We start from the raw sequence: 25720 nt of genomic DNA, 5'->3' as shown, positions 1-25720 counted from the left end.
AAAATAAATAAATAACATTTTCATGTAATAGGTTTACCAACATAAAAGACAAATCAAACAACTCCAGGCAAAGAAGGAAGAAGATGAATGAAATGAAATGAAAAGATAAATAATTTAAAAAAAATTGCTACCTCTGCATCTCGCATATTTTCATGTTTGGTATTTAAACGCTCTTTAAAAATTAGATTATGTGCTGCTAATGGGAGTGGAGTTTAACTGAGAATCCTCTTATACATAAAAAAAAAAAAAAAAAAACATGACGTGGAGCCATAAATTGATCATATGACGATGATGTTGTTGTGGAGCCCTGCGTGGTGACGTCAGGCGCAAGGTGAGCTGGATAACGTGGTTAGCGTAGGAGAGCGGCTGGCCTCTCATCTCCTCTCCTCTCCTCTCCTCTCCTCTCCTCCCCTCCCTCAGGTCATCTTTCAAGGCAGGGTGAGCCTCTCTCCTGCCATCTGTTTGTTGTTGTCACCGTTCACAGTAAGACTCATCACCCTTTCTCCACATGGAAAAATCCTCTTTTCACTCTCAGACGAGCCTTCCAGCGCCGGGGCTGCCGACGGAGTTTCCCCAGGTGAGTAAACTGCTTCTGTTTTGTTGAGCTCTTTGTTTGCTGTTAGCTAGCTGCTCTTTTACGGTTTGTTAGAAAAAACGTGACTTCTCTGATAAAAAAACTAAAAAATTAATAAAATAAACATGATGTGACCTTGCATACGAGATTGTATGGGTTAGAACCAGAGTCACAATATTTGAGTTATGTGTGGTGTTTGTTGTTTTGTGTGTAATTTAGCCGCTTGGCTTTGTGTTTCCCTTCTCCCGGACGGAGAGCGTTTCTGGTTGCTAGGGTGTCAGGAGTTGTTACTATGGGCGTATTTCCTGCCTGCACGTGCTGCCTGATGTAGCTGCATTAACACAGATATGTTGATTTTTGTGCAGTAAAATCAACATAGTATGGTAATATTATGAATGATGGATTATTAAAACAGTCTTTCTCTTTCCCTTGAATTTGGTTATTAAAGCATTGTGACCAATACAAGTACTGAGCAGGACATTTTACAGATGAAAAAGTGCACTCTAAAAAAAAACATTACAAACAATTGAACCAACCATTAAACCATTAAATATCATTGCCGCAGTGATATACCCATTTTTTTTCTTTAAATATAATGCATACACTTTTGCTGCAGGCTTGACTATTACTGTTTAGTGCTGTCAATTTAAGATTGGCAGTGTCGCAATTAGGGGTCGAGCAATTGGGCTTTTTCAGGCCCGTTACCAATTATTAGAAAACAAGCGGACTGTGGAAAGCGGGGGTACAATTTACTCATACTGATCTAAAGTACAAATTTGAGGTACTTTACTTGGGTATTTCCATTTTCTGCTACTTTAAACTTCCTCTCCACTACATTTGATTTGATTTGATACATTTAGTTACTAGTTACTTTGCAGACTCAGATTATTCAGTGTTTATAGGCTATTAGATGTGATGTGTTACCAATCAGATATTGTTGTGGGCAGGATACTGTGTTAGAGGATGCTGCATCAGAGCCAACGTAGGTCATTTTTACATTAGTTCATTTATCTGCAACCTGACAGAAAAATCCCTGATACCGATAATTGGAAAAATTCTGAATATCGGCCCAATAATCGGTTTGCCCCTAGTTGCAATATTGTGACATTCACAATAGCCGTGATATTAAAACATAAAAAAGTGATATCATGATATGACAATAGTCTCTGTAGTTGATAGAAATTGTTTTTTTTGACCACTTTTTGTACAGTTATGGTTACAGACACTCCCTGCACTTGTATTCTGAGGGTAATTTATTTGTCAAAAGGAAACAAAACACACAGTAAACACATTTCTATCATAGTGAAAATCTGATATTGTGATATTGTGCCCTATTTCAGATCATTACAAAATGAAGAAAATCAATTAAATTTTCTATAGACTGTTGTGTGAGGACTTGAGGCTCCAAATGTGGTTTAAGTTTACAGGAAGAAAAGTAGAATCATGGATTTTAGCCTCATAAATGACAAGAATATATGGTATGGGTTTGTTTTAGGTCAATTAGAAGACTTACTCCCTTGTTATAATACTAATGTGCTTCCTTAAGAATCAGGGCAAAGAGTATGTGCTTCCAAGCCTAAAGGGTGAGAGTCAAAGTACTACTGGTCCTTGTAATCCACTTTTGCTCCATATGGCGAGAGAAGAGAAGGTATTCCAGCTTTCATTACTAGTAACTTAAGCCCTGCACAGGTCAGCTAGACAGCTGCAGGGAGTGACGTCACAAGAGCACACTTTGTTTTGGTTGACGCAATGTGAAAGCTGTTCTCAACAGAGAGAATTTAGATTGACACATACATAGATGATTATGTCAAAGATATGATAAAATAAATAATAGTAAATCTATGATGCCCCTCTGACTGACTTGCCTGCTTCCATTAGCAGGTATCGAGAAAGGACAGACTGTTTGTGAAATGGTGGAAGAGATATAGTTGAGGAAGTTAGTTTGACCTGATCAGTAGGAGAGATATGGTTGAACACTATATATGTTTCAGTCATTTATCACATTTGTTATGATCATGCAAATGTAGGGTTGTTAAATTGAGGTCAGATGTTTGTTTAGCTCTTCTGTTGGGAACATCCTCACTGCAGGTTTTATTGTCTGCTCTTCTTGTCAGTAAATCGTAAAAATTATAAGGTTATTAATATGTCAACTAAGGCGTGACAGTGATGTTCTGTATTACTGCTGGGTGACTGGGAAAGAGCAAGGACCTCCCTGTCACGTTTCACGTTGGCTTTTTAGAGAAAATGAGCATCAGACCAAAGGTGGTTATTATCTTTATAGACTCACCAGGCCTGCGTATCTTTCATACCAACCTGCATACAAAAATACGGAAGCTAAATCTTTGTGTATGTGGCAGTTGACTTTTGTTTAATGTTATTTTTCTCTTACAAAGTTAAATTAAAACTTTCCACAGTTCTTAATTAGCTGATTTGTTTATAATTTAAAGATTGAATTCCTTAAAAACATTTCAGGACCCCTTCTTCAGGTAAAATCATGCCATAAGAATGTTTTTTAACAGAAGTTAAATATCAGTGATGCACAGTGATGGGATGGCCTCTGTACAGTTACTTTTGATAGATAAATGGGTTGTGAATTTTGTAGGTTGTTTTTGCTTTCATTTTCTTTCAGAGCTTTTCCCAGTGACATATTCTGAAGGATACATCAGTATGTTTATATGACCAGATAATTGAATCTTGCTCCAACTCATTTCCCATCTGTGTTTTCAGAACAAGTTCAGCTACATCGCCCAGATGAATTAATGTGCCAGACTTTGCAGCCATAAATAACCATGACAGACACCACCCACATCCCTCTGGGTGCTTTGCAGGAATTTGATCGATGCAGCACAGTCCTGCCTTTGTGTATGTATCAAATGAAAACACATGCATGAATTTTTTTTATCATCCCATATAAACTTTTTTTCTACCCGTGATGGTAAAACTGGCACCTTATGATAATCTTTTACTGGTTTGTGTGGGTCTGTGTTGTGGTCATCATATTGAAAACAAACTTGCATCAGCTTCATCAAATGAACTTCAACACAGTGCACTCAGTTCATTCACCTTTTTTGTTTCTGCGTGCTTGTGTGTCTGTACACGTCTGAGCATATACTGCATGCTGGCATGCAACTAAGTTTTTAATCGTGAGTGACATGCGGCATCATTCTGGCACAGTGTCACAACCCAGTTCCTACAATAAAACAACAACTGGATATTTGCAGCCAAAAAAATAATATTTTTAATGAGCATCAGGAAAGTTTGCAGCCATGTTTTTGGTGACAGAACCACATGAGCCAAAACATGATCTTTTCCTCACCCTTACCAAGTGGTTGTTGTGCCTAAACCTCATCAGGCTATAAGCACAACGTTGTCACAACATAACATTGAATATTGAACCTAAAGAAACTTGAAGTTACAGCATACATTGCCAACATTTATTCTGCCGATTGGGTTGCATGTCATCATTTGCTTGTTACTGAAACCATCTAAAAGTGTCAATGAGTCTGCCTCAGCTTGGGCCACATTTTGTTCTTAAAACATTGAGCAGATTCTCTTATTAGGCTCTTTTTGGTTAATAGAACTAGCCAACAAATACAAGAGACAACATAGGTCACATTTCCTCCCGGCGTTCACATCTTCCTTCCTATCCTGTATCTTACCCACCTCTGTCATCATCTGCCCTCTTTTCTGTTTTTGTTATTTTTCTCTGTCCTGTATTCCTGCTCTGCTCCACTTTCCTGTCCTCCCCTCCCCTCTCCTTCACTCCACACGAGCTCTCTGCTCTCCTTGCCAAGAGGTGGATGAGCAGGGTATGAGGCTAAGCCGGCTGTCACATGCCATCTGCAGGGTCACACCAAGGCATGCCATCACGTTCTCAACTCTCTTTTTCCTCCAGGCATACCTGTGAGCCAAGGAGGATTGTCAGCGAAGGCGAGAAAGGGCTTGACTTAGAAGGAACAACTGTCAGAAATGATTCGAGAGAAAGGAAAGAACATTTTAAGGAAGGATGGGGCTAGAGAGCTTTGGTTTACAGATAAGAGTATGGTATGAAGTTACAGGAGAGCAGATTGTGGTTTAACTGGATTTAACCAGGAGGAAAATAAAGATGAGAGCAAAGAGAGGCACAAGACACAACAGTGGAGAAACTGCAAACACTACTCCGTTAACTGAAACAATGAAGAAAGGTGTGAGTGAGTGAGTTATTTTGAGTAGAGTAGAGAGCTGGTGAGGAAGGTGCAATCCCAGGAGGGATCCCTGCGGTCTCCCTAATCTGTGTTGATCTGGTTAGAGACAAAGTGAGTGGAAGGAGTGTCTGGGCAAACTGCCAGAGAGCTGAGACGCCAGCAGCACGGAGCGAGCGTAGGCTACACTAATCCCACCTGATATCTTACAGCGTGCAACAGAGAGGAGTCTAATTTGATTTACCCACACCAGATAAAAATGGTAATTGATTCTGTCTTTAGTTTCCCAATTATTTACTGTACGACTGGATCTGTCATTCAGTTTTTGTTATGACGATGGAGTATTTCTGTGAAGGTTTTATGCAGAAAAAACCTCATCCAGGAAGTGATTAGATTGACTTGAACAGTGACTGAAAGGCACAAAGGAGGTTTTCATTTTAGTGGGAAAGTTTGTAAAAAAAATTAAATAAAATTAATTGGGGATGTTTGTTACTGAGTAATGTTAATTGCCACAAAAAGCTTAACTGGGATGGTGCACAGTTAAAGAGGATATAAATAGCACCAAGGGCACACCATCAGGCCTTCAAACTAAAAATAAGATTACTGATTTTTTCTTAAGAACAGTGGATAATCAAAATATATTATTACTTGTAGCAACAAAATGTAACTTACTGGAAAAAGTGTTTTTTGAGTCAAATACTGTGACTTTAGGTTGGCAGCTCAGGTTAGCAAACATCCCAAAGCATCAGTATTTGACGACCTGGGGATGAGACTCAACAATCAAGGAGGAGACTAATTCATTGTGAATCACTAGAAACATGTCCTACGTTTCTACAAATTAAATAAACGTTTGTTCTATTCAAAATACATTAAGAACATTTACTTAATATTTCAGTGTTTTCTTTGGCATGAAACAAATTAAAACAGGGCTTTTCCTCAGTGGGTATACAGCGCAATGTGTGAGAGTAGCAAAGTTTATCAATATCACAGCACATTAAAGAAGTTTATGCTGTGAAGTCTGAAACGTGATGTTATCAGTTATACCATTGAGTAGCTCACGTCATGTTCCCAGAATCACTGTATAGATTTCCTATAATCTTAAGCTTACTGAACACTACTGTAGTGCAAAGTCCAATCCTTAGTGCTGAGCTTTCAAAGCTCTCTTCTAATGAGACAAATTCAGTAAATCTCAAGAAATTATGATGTTATAGTAAACCCAACATCTGTAGTACCTCAGTTCAGCACCAAGTCACCGTTTGTGTACCAGCAATGTAGAAATCCAGCTTAAAGACAAGGCAGAGTCAACAATAAAGATATATATCACAATAAAGAGCAAAGGATCTCTGCCTCTGTCATTTCAGATGTAAAAGTGCCCTTTCCTCACATATTTGGTAGATATGTCTTATGTTGTCATTAAAAATGTAATGCTAATTTTTTTTTGTGCACATTTTAAGCACAAAGGCAGTTTAATATGTTTTACTTAAGGTATTTATAGAGATAAAGAACACACACACATGAAAATTAAATTAAAATGCATTCCATCAGTAAAATTCAATAAAAATAACAGGCGGAAGAAAACAATCAGTGGCAAGTCTCAGATCTTCCCATCTGTGCATCAAGACTTTACGTTTAACCATGTTTCAGCTCTTCTTGAGTCTGTTTGCATACGTTTCCGAACCAACCTGTGTTACCCTAAAGGTTAATATTATAAAAGCAAGTCAGACCTAAATCTTGCTCTTAAATTACGTCAAACCAGACTCTACTCTGCACTCTTACAGGCCTGATCCAAAGTTCAAGAGCCACTGTATGTGCTGTTTGTCTGAAATCTCGCTGCTACTCATTGATATTCAATCCTGCTGTAAATAAGTGACAGTAAAGTGGATCCTGGCGTTCAGTTACTGATGAATACTGTAAGGACTTCCAGAGGTCAGGTTAAAGAGAGCAACATCACAGATTCCTGTGCTTGAGTGAATCAGTAAATGAATGTGTGAGCATGTTGCCACGAAAACAAAATATGTTTTCTACTTTTCCATGAAGCCCCAGTATAACTTTATCCAAACAGTGAGTCAACCCAGCCGGCTGGACAGTCAGTCAGGCATGCAGCTGTGGTGTCCATTCAGCTCCAGCCCCGTCCATTCAACCAGCCGTTCAGCCAGCCTCTTCCCTCTGTCTGTGTCCCAGCCCCTGTCAGCTATTCAACCACTCAGCTCCTCTCCCACCTTGGCTGCCCCCCTCCAGGCAGACCTCCTTTCCTGCCTCAGGATGCGATGCAGTGACGTGCCTGCCAGCGCAGTGAGACCGTCCTTGTTCTGATGTGTTTGTGCGCTGAAGAGATTACAAGGAAACAGCTTGCCAGGAGTAGGCAGCTGCTGTTTCCTACAGCTCGCAGCAGTTTTGGGGGACAACAGCAGGATGCCGTGGGGGAGAAGTGGCTCGGCGGTCCTGCTGCTGCTCTCGGGCAGGACCATTGCACGGGCCAAGGCCAGGTAGGATCAGGCCTCTGCTGCCGCTGGGGTGGCTGGGACTTGAAGCCCATGTATGGATTAAGCTACTCCACTACTAGTAGGCTAAGCTTGGGGTACTGTTGGTGCTGAGCAAGGCTGTTTAGTTTTTGTTTTGTTTATTGGACAAAGTTTAGGTACTTTGTAGACTCACTGTGATTCAAATCCATCTCTTTTTCTGTTCAAGATTTTGTAAATCATGACTCTCTCCTTCATGCTGTTGAAAAGAAACACTCTCTCTCTCGGCTGTACAGGCAAACTGTTGCATTCTCTGTGAGCTAAGAGGCTTGCAATGGCATTCAGCCACAGGGATTAAACACAGTGTTGCTGCTTTTTCAACTGGATTACTGTATTCCTTGAGCAGAGTTGTTGGCTGGGGTTAATTTGTGTTAGTTCCCACAGGAATGAGTATAAATGCAAAACAACAGTTTGACATTTTCTCCATTCTTCTCTCAGAGTGGATAGTTTCCTGTTGATTCTCTTTGAGGTCCGTTCAAAAGAAACAGTCCCAGCACCTTGACATTTTCAGTAGTCCTTGTTCTCGATTGTCTATTTACAAGACTAGCAGCATGTGTTTTGTTTTGTGGTTGAGCTGTATAACCCGCAGGCAAGGTGAAGGGTATTATTAGCAGGTACAAAAACAGGACAATGCTGCTTTTCCTCTCGGTTCTTGAGGCAAAACAAGGATGGCGGGAAAAATAAGTTCAAAGCTTTCTTCATTTGTCTTTGCAACCTGTCCCCTGAGAGTTGCTGGCATGAAACCCCTTTTTTCCAGATACATTTTTGAATGGAAAGTAGAGTCATATGAGAAAGTGCAGAGGATGAGGTAACTCGTCACGTTCTTCCTTGTAAGAGTATGTTTCAGTTGAACTTGGAACCATGGAAATTTGCTCATTAATCTTTTATTAAAAGAGACAGAACTAAGTCATGCATTAGCAGACATCTATGTTGAGGTGAAATGTGTGAAACAGTAGGCTGATAGATTTCACTAAAATGTCAAAACTGCTGGAATTCTTTTCTCACCTTTCTCATAACCTGACCAGGTGTGTGTTTCAGTCTATTTACGTCCTCAGCAGATATTTAGGCTGCCATCAGCATGACAAGAGAGAATGAATGAATGACTGGTCATGAGTCAGTGAGAGGGGTTAGGGGGCAGGCCACAGCCAATGTTGACAGACCTGTTGCACTTGAGGAACTCTATCTTGCTGTCTGTTTTTTCCGACTCTGCCTCGTGCTCATAAATCACGTCCTCACTCAGCAGCCTGACACTTATTCATCTCATCTGTTGAGTTAAGCACAGGTATGAGGTCGAACTAGGATTGTAGTTCATGACAACATGAGTGGAGCAATAAGTCGCTGTCTGCTTGCTTATAAGGCATGATTTGATTTAACAGCATACCACGTCAATAGCTGTCACACCTCAAGTATGTGCTGTTTGATTTGAGATTACCTGCTCGCAATGCAAACTCAAGCACAGAGTTTGAGAAAGACGAAAAACATCTTCAAGCTTTTTGATCTTCATCCGTTTGATTAAGTTAATTTTTAACTCATGCACCAAAGACAATGTTGACAGTGACCGTCTCTTCAACAAAGCATCCTTGATTAATTGGCTCCAGAAGAGTTTTAGTTTAAGGCCAATAAAGTGCTTGAGATGTGTTTGTCGATATTAAGGTTAGTCAGCCTTCTCTTGTATGCGGTTAACGTCCATTACACCTGCAATGGACTAGAACAAGGTCATCTTTTGGTCTGTTGGGTTACAGGAAAAGTGTTTTTTAACTAGTTTCAAGCATTTAAACATTGTTTGAACCAGAGAGGAAGTTGATGGCCACAGGCATGAAGGCAGGGCGTGTCACCTGAGAGTGGTGTAGGAGGGGACAGGTGTGAACGATGTGTTGATGTACTGGGTGTCGTCACTCCCTCCTGCATTCCAGCTCCAGTCAGCTTACAAACATGCAGCCACACAGCTTCAAGCCTCAGTAAAGTCCTACATCACTTCCTGTCACTGCTCAGAGAAACTGGAGCAGCGGACAGATTTACAACACACTCACATGGTGTCCAACCACCAGGACTGGATAAAGCAAGGGTATTGTGCTGGACCGCAATTCTTGAATTCCCTTTTAACATTGTGGATATGGGAGGCAGTGAGGAGGTTGTGGTGAGCAGAATTGAGTCCATCATGCCTTTTCAACGCAACAGGCTGAACCGTTTCAGGTTCCGTCCTATCCAAAACCCAGCAAGGAGCAAGCGCGTGAAGCCATCCTCCCACAAGAAGAAAGCCAGGTATGTGTAATGAGGACAGCAGGATTCAAACATGTTTTGGTGAAAGTCTTTAGTGTTGTCTGTGTTTGAAGTGAAGTTGTGTTGATGGCAAGACTTCAGCTGTAGATGGTGAAAAAAGTAACCTGACAGTGAAGTGAAAAATCACAACATGAACATGTCATTCACACCCCCTGCAGTTGCTCTACGTGCAGTTTCCAACCCTACATTTGTAGGGTTGAAATAAGTTTCTCTTGTGATTTCACATCATTTTAAAGTAATCTGAATTCTTGTGGCATTCATTGAAGTTCATGTTGCTGCTGAGCAGCTGGATCCAGAGTGCACTGCTCTGAGGCAGCTGTCCGCAGACCTCTGATCTCTCAGGCTTGATGTGTTTTATCCATAAAAGTGGCAGGTTGTGAACACATGTTGTGGTTTTGCACAGCTGTGTGTGAGGTCTATAGTCAGACAGATGTTGTGTGAAAAATGAGCCTTAATTAGGTCTATACCTAGACCTAATAGGATTATTGTTAGGAATACGTCAATGCTGCATTTTGTTGCGTTCTCTTACTCACGGCTGGTGTAGAGTATTGTTTAGATGGTAGATACTGTATTCTCTTTTTCCACTTACGATTTGTGTTGAAATGATACATATTATTCTTCTCTCTGAAAGTCTTGAGGCATTTCTACAGCAACTATCTATTTAGTTTTGTCCAAATTAATTTTTTTTGTTTATAAAAGACGTCATTACTGTCTTAATGCAACAAAACAGCATTCAAAGTGGATCTGTCTAGAGCATAGACAGTCAATTTGTAGGGAATTAGTCAACAGCAATTGGGATAATTATTTAATTGTTTTTGTCAATCCTCAAACATTTGCTGGTTTCAGCCTCTCAGATGTGACGCTGTGCTGCTTTTCTCCCTTTCGTATTATTTTAAAATAGAAAATCTTCAGCTCTTGATCGACAGGTCAGACTATACCAGCAATTTTGAGATGTAACATTAGGGTCTCGGTGTGATAGGCATTTCCCTTCTGACATTCCATAGACTGAACACTTGATTGATTAATTGGAAAAATGATAATCTGTGTTGTCTGGCTAATACCTGATGCCTTCAGTAATGTCAGTATCATCGCTGATACTAATCTAGCATGTTGGACCCGTGCAGCATCATAACCTCGGCTAAGAAGGTTATTTTTTTGCTTTTGTCCATTTGTTGGTCGGTTGGTTTGTCAGCAGGATTTCACAAAAACTGCTTCACAGATTTCTACGAAACTTGGATGGAGGATGGGTCTCGGCACAGTATGGGACCATTTACGTTTTGGTGAGGATCTAGATAAAGGGACGCTTCCAGGATTTTTTTGTGCTCACTTTCTTTGTCATATTGCAAGACAACATTTTCATTAATTTCTCAGGGAATAATGCATGGCTCTTAAAAAATCTGCATAATTAGGTGACTGGTATCTATGAGTGAGTAGAATTTGATGCGCATTAAGGGGACTGTTCAGCTTTGGCAGAGGTATACACTATACTGAGTGGCAATCTGATATATAATGCATTAATGTCTGGTTAAGTGAAGTAATTTCATGGTGTTGATTTGTAGAGGGAGGGCTTATTTTTTAAAATCCTAAGAAAAATACTGAAGTGTATGAAGTCCTTCCAGTGAAATGAAAGAGGGATTTATTCGCATTGTCACATTACATCACATACTACTATGCTGTATGTTGGAATGTAACTGTGCTGGTTTGGAGAATAGTAAACAATCTCAGTTCACATTTGACAGTTTTCATTAATGGATAGACTTTAATGGCTTGGAATAGTTATGGTATAGATCTATGAGATCACAGCTCAAGTTCACATTGGTATTGAAGACATAACTGTTCATTGGCGTTCACTGCTGTGTATGGTCTAATATTACTCAATGAGACATTAAAATATGCGTAGGCTTGTCTATACCATGAGCCTCACTTACTTTGTATTTCTGTTTCCTTGGAAGGAATCTTCCCCTGAATCAAGTATCTATTGAAATTCACAACTGCTGTCATCACATCCCCCCAACCCACACTGCTCTAAATAAAACTGGTTTAACACACCATTGCACTGATCTGGAACAAATCTGATCCGTCTTCAGCTGACTTGTAGATGATGTGGGCAAGTATGAGGAAAATGTAGATAAGGTCATCACAACTGAAAGTATGACAGGTATTGCTTCCTCTGATACATCGGACAACTATCATCTCATTGTCTTCCTTCACTCATGTTGGCATTGTACGTGCCATTCCTCAAAGATGCACCAGTGCAGTTTGGTATGTGTCTTGAGATGCGCTGACTACAAGAATGTGACCTAACCAAACAAAATGAGTCAGCTGACCACTTCCTGTGTCTGTGATCACCGGGTCACACTGGGTGCTTGAGGGTGCGAGTGTGTCTGCAGCTGAGTGTGTCCCATTGTTGTGTGAAGACAGTATCCTCTGTTGTTGAGTCCTACACAGGAAATGCTGGCTGCATTTTCCCTGCTTGTGTTTGGAAAATAAGATAAGATGATGTGTGATTTGTTTATCTCAATCTCTTCATTTTGTGTTAATTCTTACATTTTTAGTGGGTTATATCTGTTTCAGCAGATGAGGGGTGTGACCCATAGGAAAACAGATCTCACGCTCTTACAGTGACATCTAGTGGATCTTTAGGGTACTATGCCTCCTGGCCACATTTTGCAAGAACAATAGAGACCCCCCTTTGTGTCCACGCTCGCCATCTCTCTCCTCGCTCCGGCCCTCCCTCCATCCCACTCCTTTTGTCTCTCCTCCTCTCTGGGCTCTCCCGGCTGATTCATCCACCCCTCACCGCCTTAATCTCCACCGTTCCTCCCGTGTTTGTATGTGTCTTTGTGTGCCCTCTCAATTGGTTTGCATGCGCGCGTGTGATTTCTTTACGTGTGTCTATGTCTGCACCAGAAATCCCAGCCCCACCGAGATGAGCGTGGAGCCCTGGGCGAGCCCGCAGGACCAGGCAGCCGCTGAGCAAACAGACAGCACACAGGAGCCATCCGCCCAGGATCAGGAGCAGGAGCAGCACCCCGACAAACTCTGCCTGGACTCGTTCTGGAGTGAGGTGGAGACCATCAGACAGGGGAGTGGCTACACAGACCTCGACTGCACCAGGAGAGACTCAAGACAGTCAGAAGGTAAATGATGTAAATCCTGTGCTGATAGATGAAAGAATGGATTGAGAGAGCTGAAACAGAAGCCATCATGTTTATGTGGTAGAATTACAAGCCATCTGTGTTTAATACAGCTGCTGCTGCTGCTGCTGCGATCCTCCATGAAGTGATGGGTTAGCCATTGTAAGATATCAGGTTTCTCTCATGCAGCAGAGTAGTGCTCATCACCATGACAACACCATCAAACACTGTGTGTCAGAGAGTGTTTTATGTGCACAATCCCAGTTGTCACTCAAGAATGCTGACTTGATATTAATGCTCTTTATCCATACAAATGATCTGAATGTGGTTAATCTAGCCTCTAATGCATCCTTTTCATGTAATGTTAAACAGAAACACTGTTTTAGATTAATTTTTCATTAATGAGTGAACCCCTCTGAAGTCCTGATTTTGGTGTGTAAACAATTTACTGAATACAGTACTTAGTGTCCAAGAGAGAATTGCATCATCTCTTTGTAAGTTTTTACAAAGTGGATATTTGCACATCAATAAATTAAAACTGGTTGCATCACAGAAAATAGTTATTACATAGAGATGAGTATTTAACACTTGCACTCATTAAGTGCCAGGTTTAACAGCTGTGTAGCTAACTGAATTAGCCAGCAAAGCTAATGTTAGCTTGCTAATATATGACCTGTTTATAGAGAACAGGTAAAGGGATTAGAAGATGGTTTTCGGTTGACACATCTCACCTAAAACTTGATTAAAATGCTGTTCAGTAAGATTTGATAGTAAAAAACTGCTAACAAAAATAACACATCATGCCTCACATTACAAAACTTTATTCCATGTTTTGTTAAATAATAGCATCAGTTAGGTTGACATAATTATGATTTTTCACCCATTCTAGACTATGTGAACACGACCCTCTCTGAAACATATTTTTCCATCTATGCAGGTGCAAATAAAACAAAATCATACCCACTTTTACAAAAGACAGTTACATGTTTATTTTAACATATCATTATAGTGACTTCCTGGTTACACAGTCGCTTGCTTTTGATTTGACTGTGCTGCAAATGTTTCCTAGCCACAGATTTACACATTACTAAAGTCTGAACTAGCTAAGACATTTCTTAAGTTTTTATTTAGTAAATCAGGGTGACCTATAGCTCACCAGGTAGAATGTTTGCTCCATGTACAAAGTTTGAGTCCCGAGCAGTTTGATTCCGACCTACGTCCCTTGGATGCTTGTCGACCCCCCTCTCTCTCCTTTTCCTGTCATATCATCAGCTGTTCTATCAATGATGAATAAAACCACTGGTTCGAAACAAACGGTGACAGATTTACAAATCGCTACATCACATTGCTGATGTGTATTCACATATGTCTGTTGTATGTCTGTGTCTCAGAGGGCGAGCAGGAGGAGCAGTGGTTGGCTGACGCGGGTTTGTCGAACCTCATTAGCGAGGACAGCGAGGATGTAGACAACGCGTTGCTGCTGTCCACTCTGACCAGGACTCAGGCCGAGGCCGTCCAGCGTCGACTGGATTCCTACACGCTGTCCCTCCGCAAGAGGAACAAACCGGCACCCCGTGACGTCCGCGAAGTCTTCAAACCCCCCATTTCTCAGGTAAGGACTATTTAAAATCCCCGAATCACTGGTTGTGTGAGTGAAGTTGTTCTGTAACTTACCACGACCTCTGACATCCTGGCAGAGGAGGAAAATTAGATCTTAAGTAAGAAAGAAATTGAAGAAGGTTTTCCGTTTAAATCTAGAAAATGGCACTTCATGCTGTAAATTGATGGGGTTCTTAATGTAGATGCAGTCCATAATGCAGAGTAATAGGCACACATATACACATTACATCTCGTATATGAACCGTACATGTAGATTTTTACAGCAAGCAGTGTCTGTCTGACTCAACGCAGCATGCAGTGAAATATAAAAATACCCATTTCCCTGGTGACTGTCTTGACTCTGTGAGGGACTTTCCATTGTTCCAGTGTGTTGTGCTGTCTTGTTCCATGCAGAGAGGCTGACCTGTGACAAATCACATGCAAAGGCCATGCTTTGTCCTCCCTGTCTGTCTGAGCGGTCTTCAGAAGGGAATAGAGACACTGCTTCACTGATCCTTATCTGACTTTTTTCAGAGGACACATTCTTTGTATCCATCACCATCTCCTCAGTGGACAATATACAACATTACTTCTATTCCCAATGGTGGAGGGAATATTACAGGACCGATGTTTTAAGGTTTTGTAAAAGAAAGTGTTGAATACGTTTGTGACGTGTCACTGAATGCTCTCTCTCAGCAGACCCTTCTGCCTGAATCTCAGCGTAGTGAAGACCTCGCCCAGAACAGCATGGCATCGGTTGCCAAATCACCACTATCAGGTAAGAGCTGCTGTTCATACAGTAGTACTTTACAGTAAATTAACACGACAAAATAACAAAGAAATGATTACACTTGTGGCCTATTGAAGCTGGTTTGCAACACTTAAAAATCTAAATTCAAAACAAGACTTTAACATAACTTAGATTTGAATAAAGTAACCAAATAAAGTACAAATTGACTGCCTTACATGGCTTTAAAAAAATACCTGAAAAAGTCAGGTGAGCTGCAGAATTCTCAGGATCAGGCCCTGCTATCTACCCTCTATTTGGTTCAGATTAATCCCCCGGATAACTCCTTGTCTCTACATGCTGCCGCTGGAGAAAGTCCCTGTCTTCCTTTCCTTTTGACAATTGGTACCATATTTGTACCGAGAAAGAAAGTTGATACAAAAAGTGCCTCATGTGTCTAATATCTTGAAGTACACAACAGTTAAACCTTTAGTTGTTGATGTTTTAACAGTAAAAACATGCACCAGGTTGGCATCGGTAGACAAACAAGAGTGAAATACATACATCTTAGATACAGTAAACGGGGTGTCATGCTGTTACAGATCAAGCAACCATAAATAGTGATCTGTTTTTTTCTGTTCAGTTTGGAGGATTCTTCTGCCAAATATTTTTTCGCTGCTTTATTCCTCAGTTTAGTAGATACGTGTCATCTAAGAGATAAGGGGAGTGTGTGGGTGCATTTCCTCATGTTTTTCTCCCTTTTGTTCCCTCACGTTGCGCTTATTCAAATTTTTGTTTTTAATGACATCTCTACAGCCGACTTCCTCGAGTGAACTAACAGACTGGTCTTTGTGTGTTTTAAGGGTGTGTTTCCCGCTCTGCCATGACGCCGGAGCATCAGCGAGGCGCCCCTAAAGAGGAATTCTTCTTCACCGACGTGGCTTACTGCGAACAGGCCGTCATCTTCCTCAAACAGGCCAAACTGCCGCAGAACAACGTCCAGCGCAGAAAAGAGGACGGCACCTTGCCTGTAAGCACCAAATACACTTCCCCCTCTGCAAGTGATTTTAACCACAAACTCCGAAAGTTTTTAATGTAATCCAAATGGGGATGTTATAAACGTTCCAGTTGTGTCATGAAATGGGAAGAAGATTTGCAAATGAGGCATAAAAGGGAAATGCCGACACGTTTTCTCTGTGTGTGTTTCCCGTGACAGTACATCTGAAATGTGTTTACAGGAAAGGGGATTTGAAACGCACAGGAACATAAAGTACCTGATGAATAATCACCTCTATTAACAGTTGCGCTTATGTACCAGAAAGGAAACACTCTTTAGTAATGAGGGTTTTTAGCCACTTTCAGTAATATGAGGTACAGGGTGAGAACTCACACGCTACCGACTGTACGTTGAGCTTGCAGTTACCAGAACCTATTGTTCTGCTGTACACACTGTGTGCGAAGCTTCTTCCTCTTTATCACATAGCTTTAAAGTCTTACATACAACCGAAAACTCAGTGTCAAACCTACAATTGTTAAGGATTTTATGTTATTTGCCTTTAAGTTTGCCTGCAGAGAGCCAGCCCTCTCCTCCCGAGTCAAATCATCATCTTGGGTCCGTCACTACTTAGTTTGTAGCTGTGATTCTAATTAGATTTGGTAGTATTAAAACTTATTTTGTTGCCAGAGATTAGGAAAGACACATTTCATCAATTTAGGGCTTTATAGCTCTGTAATTCACCTTACATTTCAGTTTCTGTTTGGAGTTTTGGGTCAGTTTGAATTTCATGAAAACATTGTAGTTCACACATTCGTTCTAGATATTTCTCTAAGCTACTACTCGGCCCTGCTGTTGGTTAGATAATAAGGTTACACCGTATAAAGGAATGAGGGAATTAGCTCAAAACAAAAGACTTGTTGTGTCACAGCAGATTTACTCTCTGTTTCAGGCTAAATGAGTTTTCTCAGCAAAAAGGAAGAATTAGAAAGTCTACAGTTGCCAAATTGTATTAAAGACACTGTTTATAGTGTTCAATCAATCTAGGGGATGATACACTGATGCACATCTTACAATGAGAAAGATATAAATGATTTGACAGTCACCATTTTCTTCTCCTTTCTTCTTCACCCAATCCTCTCTCTTTACCACTTCACCTCCACTTCTCCTCACTTTTCTCTCCCTCCACTCTCACCTTCTCAGCGGGTGATCTGCCCCAAGTGCCGCCTGGGAGTGACTCGTATTCAGGATCTCTCCCACTCTGACATGAAGAAGGTGCGTCAGTTGGCTCTCATCGACATGACGGCGCTGTGCGACCTCTTAGAGCTGGAGGTCAAACGGCACAAAATGGGCAAGCGGAAAATCCCAGGTATGACAGCACCCGCACATAAAAGGGACTTTACATAGCACACGCACAAGGAAATAGGAACTCTGTCTGCCTTTAACAGATAATAATATTTTATGTGCAGTGTTTTGTTTTGTTTTCTAATGTTGTGCTTTTGTAGCTGATTGTGAGCCAATCAAATCGAAAAAACGAAGGCTCGAAGCTGCACAGAGATTTCCTCTTGGCACCCTGCAGTCTGGATTAATGACTAGTGACTAAATCTACTATGTTAAGAAAAGCACTGAAAGCTTTCTGCGGAAACTGTCAGGTCATGTCGCTACATGTGACCATGAAATCACAAAAATAAGTTTAACATTTATTTGTATGTTTCGAAAAACTTGCACTGTAGCCTTATACTTTGAGCAGTATTAAAAATGTCAATGGATTTCTGCTAATATAAGCTAGAACTTCAATCTGTAAAGAAAATGTAAAAATTGCACTGTAAATATTAAGACCTAACATCAGTTTATTCCCATGTTATGTGTTTGTTTAATTAAGACTTACAAACTGAGCATGTTTTAAATCTAAAAATGCTCCTCACAACTTACTAAATATTTTACATGGTACCTGTTTCGCTTTACACTTCAGCACAGGCAGTTAAAAACACAGTGACATACTCTTCAGTATTACACAATGCATTTTTTGGTTGGCCCTCGTATGACACACTGCAGCTGCTGTATGTCGGCTCATATACGCAGAATTACACAAGCAGTGACTTGGCAGTATGGATGTAGGCATACCAACACTAAAAAATGTCTCGCTTATATAACTAAGGCTCACTGTCAATGTTAGGCAGAGAACAACTGATTGACACTTGTGTCTTTCACAGAGAGCTCGCTCTTCGGGGTGCCGCTGGCCACGCTGCTGGAGAGCGATCAAAAAGTCAAGCCGAACACCTCGACTCCTCTCTTCCTGCAGGCAGTAAGAAACTGAAATACCGATACATCAGTGTTATATGACCTTAAAGGACATTTTTTGTATGACTAATTCCATACTCTTTTTTTATTTGAATTAACTGTACTGTATGTGCACTTGAGGTGTTAATTTAGCACATAATCTAAACAACCTCTGATGTTTTTGAGGTTTAATGTGCTTATAATATATCAGATCAGTTATTCCCCCCTTATGTACAGAAGATGACAGCTTGACCATGTCTTTTATCTTATCGACCATATTTCACGGAGCATGGTTTAGCACATTTTTGCCTTTGTTGAATCTGCAAGCCTCTTCAGATAGGGCACATTAAACCACCTCAGTGTCCTCTAAATGCAAAATGCTTTGACCACACCCTGCATGTAGCAGCAGTTACTAAGAATAACCAGCAGAGGTGAGCAAGAGATTCTTATCTACTGAGGCCTGACTCTCCGCTCATGTCTCTCTTTTTCCCCTCTCTCTCTCTCTGCAGTTGTTGTCGTTTTTGGAGAAGAAAGGAGTGGATTCGGAGGGGATCCTGCGGGTTCCCGGAGCTCAGTCCAGAATCAAGGTATAATATTTGGCTCTACACTTATATCTGTAACACCAAGCTGGCACTACACCACATTAATTTATCCCTAAATTTGTATCTCACGCTCAAAGTAAAGGAATGAAGAAATATTCACGACCTAAAGGGCAGAGGAAATATCGACACTGTTAAATGTCAGAAGTGCTTGAAGAGTAGTGAGGAAAATCAAACAGCTTCAGTTTAACTAAAGTTGGCATTTAGAAAAACAAGATCCAATGAGACAAAAAATCAATCATGTTTTTCAGCTGCTGCCAGATACACCCTGTGATGCTGTATTTAATTCAGCACATGCACAGCAGACGGTGACTCAATTAGATCAAACCAGACAGAAGAGGGCGCCATTTAGCTCTGAAGAAGAAAGACATGACAGATTACTAACATAGATGAAATAAATGTAATATTTTGGCACTTCTCGTCTTTATTCAATGATGATATTAGTGAGTATTTCTTGTTCTCAGAACCAGTTTTGCCCAATCACGACATGAATATCATAATAATGTTTTTAAAAACATTAAAACTATTATTATGCTTTAGATGTAACAAATCTGTGTTTTCTCTCCTGCTCCAAGTGTTAATAAGTACAGAAAATATATTTGACGACAATAAAATTAGTGGAAAATTTTGAGTCTTTGATAGTAAATTCACTGACTGTATTTAACGCTGACAGTTCGTCTGGTGTCATGCAGCTTTGAAAAACGTCTCATTGTTTTCTGTCTCCAGCTGCTGCAGCAGAACTTGGAGACCAACTTCTACTCAGGGCAGGTCAGCTGGGACGAGGTGAGTCCAAACGACGCTGCCGCGCTGCTCAAGAAGTTCATCCGGGAACTGCCTGCTCCTCTGCTCACCGCCGAGTACCTCAACACCTTCAGCGCTGTCAGAGGTCAGTGGACACCTTTAGACTGTTTTTAATTGGTTTACTGTCGTATTTAGCTTGTTTTTTCATGCACTGATCAATTTTGAGATTTTGGGCTATTTTGTTTACACGTCTGCTTTCAAACTAGTGTAAAGAAAACATCTAAAATTCAAATTTTGATGTTTATTTTAGTTTAGATTTCTGTTCTGAAATGTATGCAAATGAGTGCATATTCAAGAAGATATCCTAATATGCATATTTAAACATAAAATATCAGAAATCTTGTCATACAACTCCTTTATAGTTACATGATGACCAGAACTGTGATAGATCGTACAGTGTATTGGTGTGTTCTTGAAGTGACTGTCTGTGTCTGGAAAGTTGCATATTTACTGTATAAAACAGACACACTTCCTCTTCTCCTCCTCTACATGACATCAACATTCTGCTGCCCACATTTCCAGACAGCTCAGCGGGGTTCACATCATAATTACCTAAGTGTCTTTACCGTGATGACAGCGCAGTGTGACGCTTATCTTTTCTGCTCCGGCTGAGAAATCCACATTAAGATGAACAAGTCGATAGCCTTTTAAGAGGCGTCACTGCACCGCCACTAATACAGGCAGCACGGTGACAAAGCGGAGAAAAGGATCTGCTATTTTCACATTAGTTTCACCAAATAAAAGACTGGATTGATATTAATATAATCTGATTGATGACTCACTGATGTGTAGTTTGTGTGGAGAATCAGTGCGAAGTGATAAACGACATGTGACCACGGAGACATAAGCTAACAGAGCTAATGGCCACCTGTCACAATGTCATTAATCTTTAGGTATCCCATTATTCTTAGCCCAACGCAGAGGAAATGAAGAGGGTGTGTGTGTGTGTGTGTGTGTGTGTGTGTGTGTGTGTGTGTGTGTGTGTGTGTGTCAAACCTGTCTTACATTTGCTCCCTCCTCCCTCAGACATCACAGAGCTGAAGCAAAAACTCCACATGTTGAACCTGCTCATCTTGCTGCTACCTGAGCCCAACAGGAACACACTGAAGGTATACACACACACACACACACACACACACACACACACACACACTTTTCAAAACACTTCAACAATGCACTTCATGGAGTAGAGAGAGAAATAGTTGTCACGCTCTGAGATAGAAGTACAGATTTCACTTTGGAACAGACCGACCACTGATACTCTCTCTTTACACGATCTTGATCACATTTTCATCCTCTCAAGTCGTCAGATTAATTTGGTTCCCTGCAGTAGTCTGATTTGTAAATCATTGCGAAGGCATTAAACCAGATTAGTCTATCAGGATAAAAGAAACACGGTGAAAACAGCTCGATTTTAGCCGAAGAAATCTGCTTCAGCCATGTGAACACTTTGTGTTTTAACAGTAATCGTTCCAGGTTCTTATGTGCATGTCCAGTGGTGTAATGCAACTAAACAATAACAAGAGCAATAATAGGTTTATTTTATTTTGTAAAGAAGGGCAATATAGTGTGTTTTACATTAATGAAAGCAAAAGAAAATACATAGAATCAAATAAAAACATAGTTTAATGGCCTCGACTGAGCTCTACTTACAGGAAGGTCACATTTAAGGTACATATTACTTACTCAACTTTGTTTGCACTGTATGAGCTTTAAATGCATTGTTGTGAATTTAAATATCCATAAATATTCATATGATATATATAACATCCAACTTAACTGACTGCAACAGCAGAATGCTTCTTACACATTAATCAATGAGTGATCATAACCTAATAATAATGTATGATAGTATGTACACGCAGGGGCCATTTTTCTTTCTTCTTTTTAGCATTTTTGAAACTTTGAGTAGATTATGTTAATTTTACTTAACATGTACTTTTACTCTACTTACATTAGTATTTTTACAGTATGGTATTGCTCATTTAACTTCAAGATAATTTGTGAAACTGGAGAAAAACGCGATCTCCAGGCTAGGGTTGCAAATTTTAACCTATTTCTTTAATTGATAGTTAGCTGCATCCGATTATTGGTTATCGGTTATAAATCAGACACTATTGAGACTACTAAATGGCTAGCATGTAATAATATTGATTGATAAGCAAGTATTTGTAATTTGTGACAAGATACTTGTTGATGTATTTGTTTCCTAATCAGTTCAATTCTTTAATTGAGTTTAAGATTAATGAATCAGTATGAATAATCATTATCATCCTTACTCCAGGCACGACGTAGGTTGAAAATAACCTTTAATCCAAGAGTCACTTATGAAACAAAAATGGCCTCAAACATGTTAAAAATTGGTCGTAGTCTGAAAGCTGTAATTAGCATTCTTCACCACACCTGTCATGCTCTTCTTAGTGTTATAGGAATTCATCACAATTAGCACTTTTCATGAAGCCTGACCCACCAAAGCACTGTGTCATAATGCATTACTATACAGTTCTGCTCCTAATCCGCATTTTAAACACTCTGATCTGTTATATAATGACTCATATTAACCATGACTCACTTTCACCGTCACAAGTGTGCAGTCAGCTCCACTTATAGCATCCAAGAGCATAAAACCCACCTGAAGTAATTACTTTGACTCCCGTGGAGGCAGCTGAAACTTTTACTGTGCATTAACATACTTCTCAGTGGAGGTGTTGCAGATGATTCAGTCACTGTGATAATTCACTTAACTCCATTTTGTGCTTCAGTTTAAGTGACTTTTCTACATTTACACGTTTTTTAGATGGAAGCAAGAAGGCGTTTTTCAACTGTGTAAGAACGGGAACGTTCAGCCTCCATGTTATGTCCGATTTGATAAGGAAATCAATTCCACAAACAGCTGCATGGTTTTGATTTCACGTGTCTGTATTCATGTCTCCATCTGTGTGTCCTCCAGGCCCTCCTCGAGTTCCTCAGTAAGGTGGTTTCCCGTGAGAAGAGGAACAGGATGAACCTGTGGGCCGTAGCAACCATCATGGCTCCCAACCTCTTCCTCCACAAGGCCATCCCCAGCAGACTGACGGAGGGCGCAGAGAAAGGACATGCAGAGAAGGCAGCTGATGTTATGAGGCTCCTCATCCGCTACCAGGACCTGCTCTGGACGGTAGGACCCCCCACATATTCATCCTCTGGAGGAGAGGATTGATGGTTTTATCAAAGAGACATTAGATGTAATATTGTCATTATTCAGATGCCATGGTGTGCATAACCTCTCTGTTATACGTTTTTTATTCTTTTATTCAAATTTCCTGTAAAGTTTCTGAACAGTTTTCTGTGTAATTAAGCAGTACTTACACATTCCTGTTACCATGTAGTAAGTTATTAATTAAATATCAAAAACTGTAAGGTGCGTAGGTTCCTTCTTGACTTTGGAAATACCAAAAATTGTATCACAAATTCCCCTTATTTGGTTTTTCTGGCTGAAAGCTCCACAAAATCCCAAATAACTCAAATTTATAGCAATTGTAAACATATTTCTCAGCATGAAAATGCTTCACAAATGTTGCATCATGTTCCTCTTCTCTTCAGATCCCTAACTTCGTCATGAGCCAGGTGCGTAAGCTGAATGAGAACAGTAACCGGCGTTACCAGTTCTACGATCGCCGCATCAAGAACCTGCTGAGGAAGATCCACACAGACAGCCGGGACAAACCGGATAAAAACACCTCAGAGGTAAGCGGGTTGAGCAAACCTGAGCTATACACAGTACACCTGCACAATGTCTGACTTTGCAAAATAATCTGCAAAACAGTTGCAGCCATAAATTATTATGACAAATCTCAATTTTCCCTGAAGAACCAGTACTAATGATGATATATCTGTGCAAAGTAAATACTAGGCAATAATAGTTCCACACTAGAGTTGCATTGTGTGGCGTCATTGTTTTACTATCCTAAATAATTACGGTCATAAATATTCTTTTTCGTCTCAGCAGCTATGCCGTACAGTGAAGATCCAGGTCGGGGACGTGGTGAGCGGCACCATGGAGTATCAGCTCAACATCAACTCCAGAGCCTCGGACCTGCTCGCCCAGTTTCACCGCCAGTCCGTCCGCAGCCCCGAGAATGGAAAGGGCAAAATGCGAAGGTACGATAAAGAGTTAATTCAAATGACTGCATGCTCCCCTCAGTCTTCTGTTCAAAATCACGACTTTATTTGATTTTAGCACATGCACCTGTTGCTACTCACAAGACATGAAGATTTCTTTAAGACTGGAGAAAAGTTAATAGATGTATTGTGAGAAATATTCAACTTCAGGGATGTAACATGAAGTCAGTTACATCTCATAGCTTTAATTTAGCTACGCAATGTGCATAGCATTTAAATTCAAGCTTTTTTTTCTAGCAGCGTCGTGCTGAATCTTTCTTTCAAGAGTGACATATTAAATGCTGTATCCACCTTTTTGTAAGCAAATGATGACACATCTGTGTGACATGTCTTTCAACAGAAACGGCGCCGTGCTGTATCCAGACTGCGCCCTGTATGAAGTGGGAGGTAACATCGGTAAGTTGAAGTGTCTGCACCGTTCTCTCCGGTCGAAGCAGCGCTGACATTTGCATGTCTTTCTGCTCATTGAGCTGATGAGGGTAGCAAGGTCGTATGTAATGAAGTGTGCAAGCGCCAAACAGACACGAGCAGTGCATCTGCAGTTATCAGAGCAGACAAATGCTTATTACACACACACGTCTGTGCTGTCACAGGAGAGTTGACACAGTGAACAGAAAAAAAAAACTTGTTTAGTTCAGCTTTATGTAAAAATCTGCACGTTTGTGCCTGTGATATGATTAAAAAAAAAAATCATTCATCAAGTAGCTGATAGACAGAAAAATAATCTATATAAGAATATTTGCTGCTTTTCTTCATTTTATGTAACTGAAAACTGACAGCAGAGAAAGAAGTCAAGTCCTGAATTCAAAATTGTACCTATAGGCTAAGTAAAAGTAAAAAATCATATGCCTTCAAATGTACTGAAGGTAAAGTACTAATGTTTATCTAAATATTATATTACTGGATTATAATTATTGATCACTGAGCATCACTGATGTTGATGTTGGTGGAGCTCATTTTAACCATGTACTGCAAGGAGGCTTTGTCCATAATAGTATACCAGAATTAATCTGTAGGCAGTTATATTTTGTATTAATGATCAAAATCTGTAAAGTAACTAGTAACAAAAACTGTCAGATAAATGTCTTGGAGTAAAAAGTGAAATAATTACCTGTGAAAATATAGTGAAGAAGAAGTACAAAGAAACAAAAAATGGAAAAACTCAGCTGAGGTACGAGTACTTCAAAATAAAGAAAATAATCGCAATTAATATTTAGTAACGTGATTTCTTTATCTTTCTCAGCTGCAAAACATTCCACCCACTCTGGCTTTTATTAATGCTTCTTGTGTGTTTTCTGCAGGTGAGCACTGCCTGGATCCCGACACACACCTCCTGGATTTGTACAACAGCAACAACTCAGGAGAGTGGGTCATCAAGCTGAAGCCCAACGCCAGCAGAGGCGTGTGAAGGATGGACGGACAGACCGGAGAACAGCTCGCTGTAGAAGGACAGAGCCTAAATAAAGCTGTTCCTCTCCTCATGTCCTTTTCATCCTTGGAGCAACAAGGGAGAAGGAGACAGATGGACAGATGGAGGAAGCGGAAACAGATAAATGGAGAATCTGCCAGGAGCAGAGGCTAAAAACTGACTGCGATCACATGAACATACACCGCACTCTGTCTCCTCCTCCTCTCCATCCTCCTCCTCCTTTTCTCCCTTCACTCCATCATTCCCCCCCCTGCCTTACCAAGGGGCTGCGACGCTGCAAGCAAAAAGCTGCTGACGTGACTCATTACTTCCGACAGTGAACCTGCTGCATAGAAAACACAGGAGCGAGAGCGGCTGGCCAGTTTGGTTCGCCATCTTTTTTCATCTGCGACCATGAGCGAGCAGATGGGGATGCAGAGCACCTCTGGCTATAGAGACT

General features: G+C 40.5%; 1 protein-coding gene across 7 annotated transcripts; it reads left to right on the top strand.

The window, feature by feature from the left end:
* The first annotated feature begins 334 nt into the window (after positions 1–334).
* Positions 335–25333, top strand: arhgap40 (Rho GTPase activating protein 40). Of its 7 annotated transcripts, XM_084347788.1 has the most exons (17): positions 335–438; positions 536–577; positions 3302–3436; positions 12465–12694; positions 14083–14303; positions 14987–15068; positions 15881–16047; positions 17215–17380; positions 18225–18316; positions 18801–18878; positions 19617–19776; positions 20718–20800; positions 22642–22848; positions 23274–23417; positions 23677–23831; positions 24193–24248; positions 25154–25333. In XM_084347788.1, the coding sequence occupies exons 3-17, from the start codon at positions 3414–3416 to the stop codon at positions 25258–25260; spliced, it is 1971 nt and encodes a 656-aa protein (XP_084203914.1). In that variant the 5' UTR covers positions 335–438; positions 536–577; positions 3302–3413; the 3' UTR covers positions 25261–25333. The 7 variants fall into 7 exon arrangements, with proteins under 7 accessions (XP_084203914.1, XP_084203919.1, XP_084203917.1 ...); XM_084347793.1 differs by lacking the exon at positions 3302–3436; XM_084347791.1 differs by lacking the exon at positions 335–438 and having other exon boundaries at positions 489–577; positions 14990–15068; positions 23680–23831.
* Positions 25334–25720: the final 387 nt, after the last annotated feature.

Source organism: Pagrus pagrus (assembly GCF_965226575.1).
Source record: "Pagrus pagrus genome assembly, chromosome: 3".
NCBI classification, from domain to species: Eukaryota; Metazoa; Chordata; class Actinopteri; order Spariformes; family Sparidae; genus Pagrus; species Pagrus pagrus.
Note: the sequence above shows the minus strand (reverse complement) of the source record. Positions and strands in the feature narration are given on the sequence as shown.

What these genes read in the sequence shown, in the direction of transcription:
- arhgap40 (XM_084347788.1), top strand. Translation starts at nt 3,414, where the DNA reads ATGCAGCACAGTCCTGCCTTTGT. An exon ending in TGCCAAATCACCACTATCAG is followed by an intron (nt 15,069 to 15,880) that starts GTAAGAGCTGCT and finishes GTGTGTTTTAAG; the next exon opens with GGTGTGTTTCCCGCTCTGCC. An exon ending in TGAAGTGGGAGGTAACATCG is followed by an intron (nt 24,249 to 25,153) that starts GTAAGTTGAAGT and finishes TGTTTTCTGCAG; the next exon opens with GTGAGCACTGCCTGGATCCC.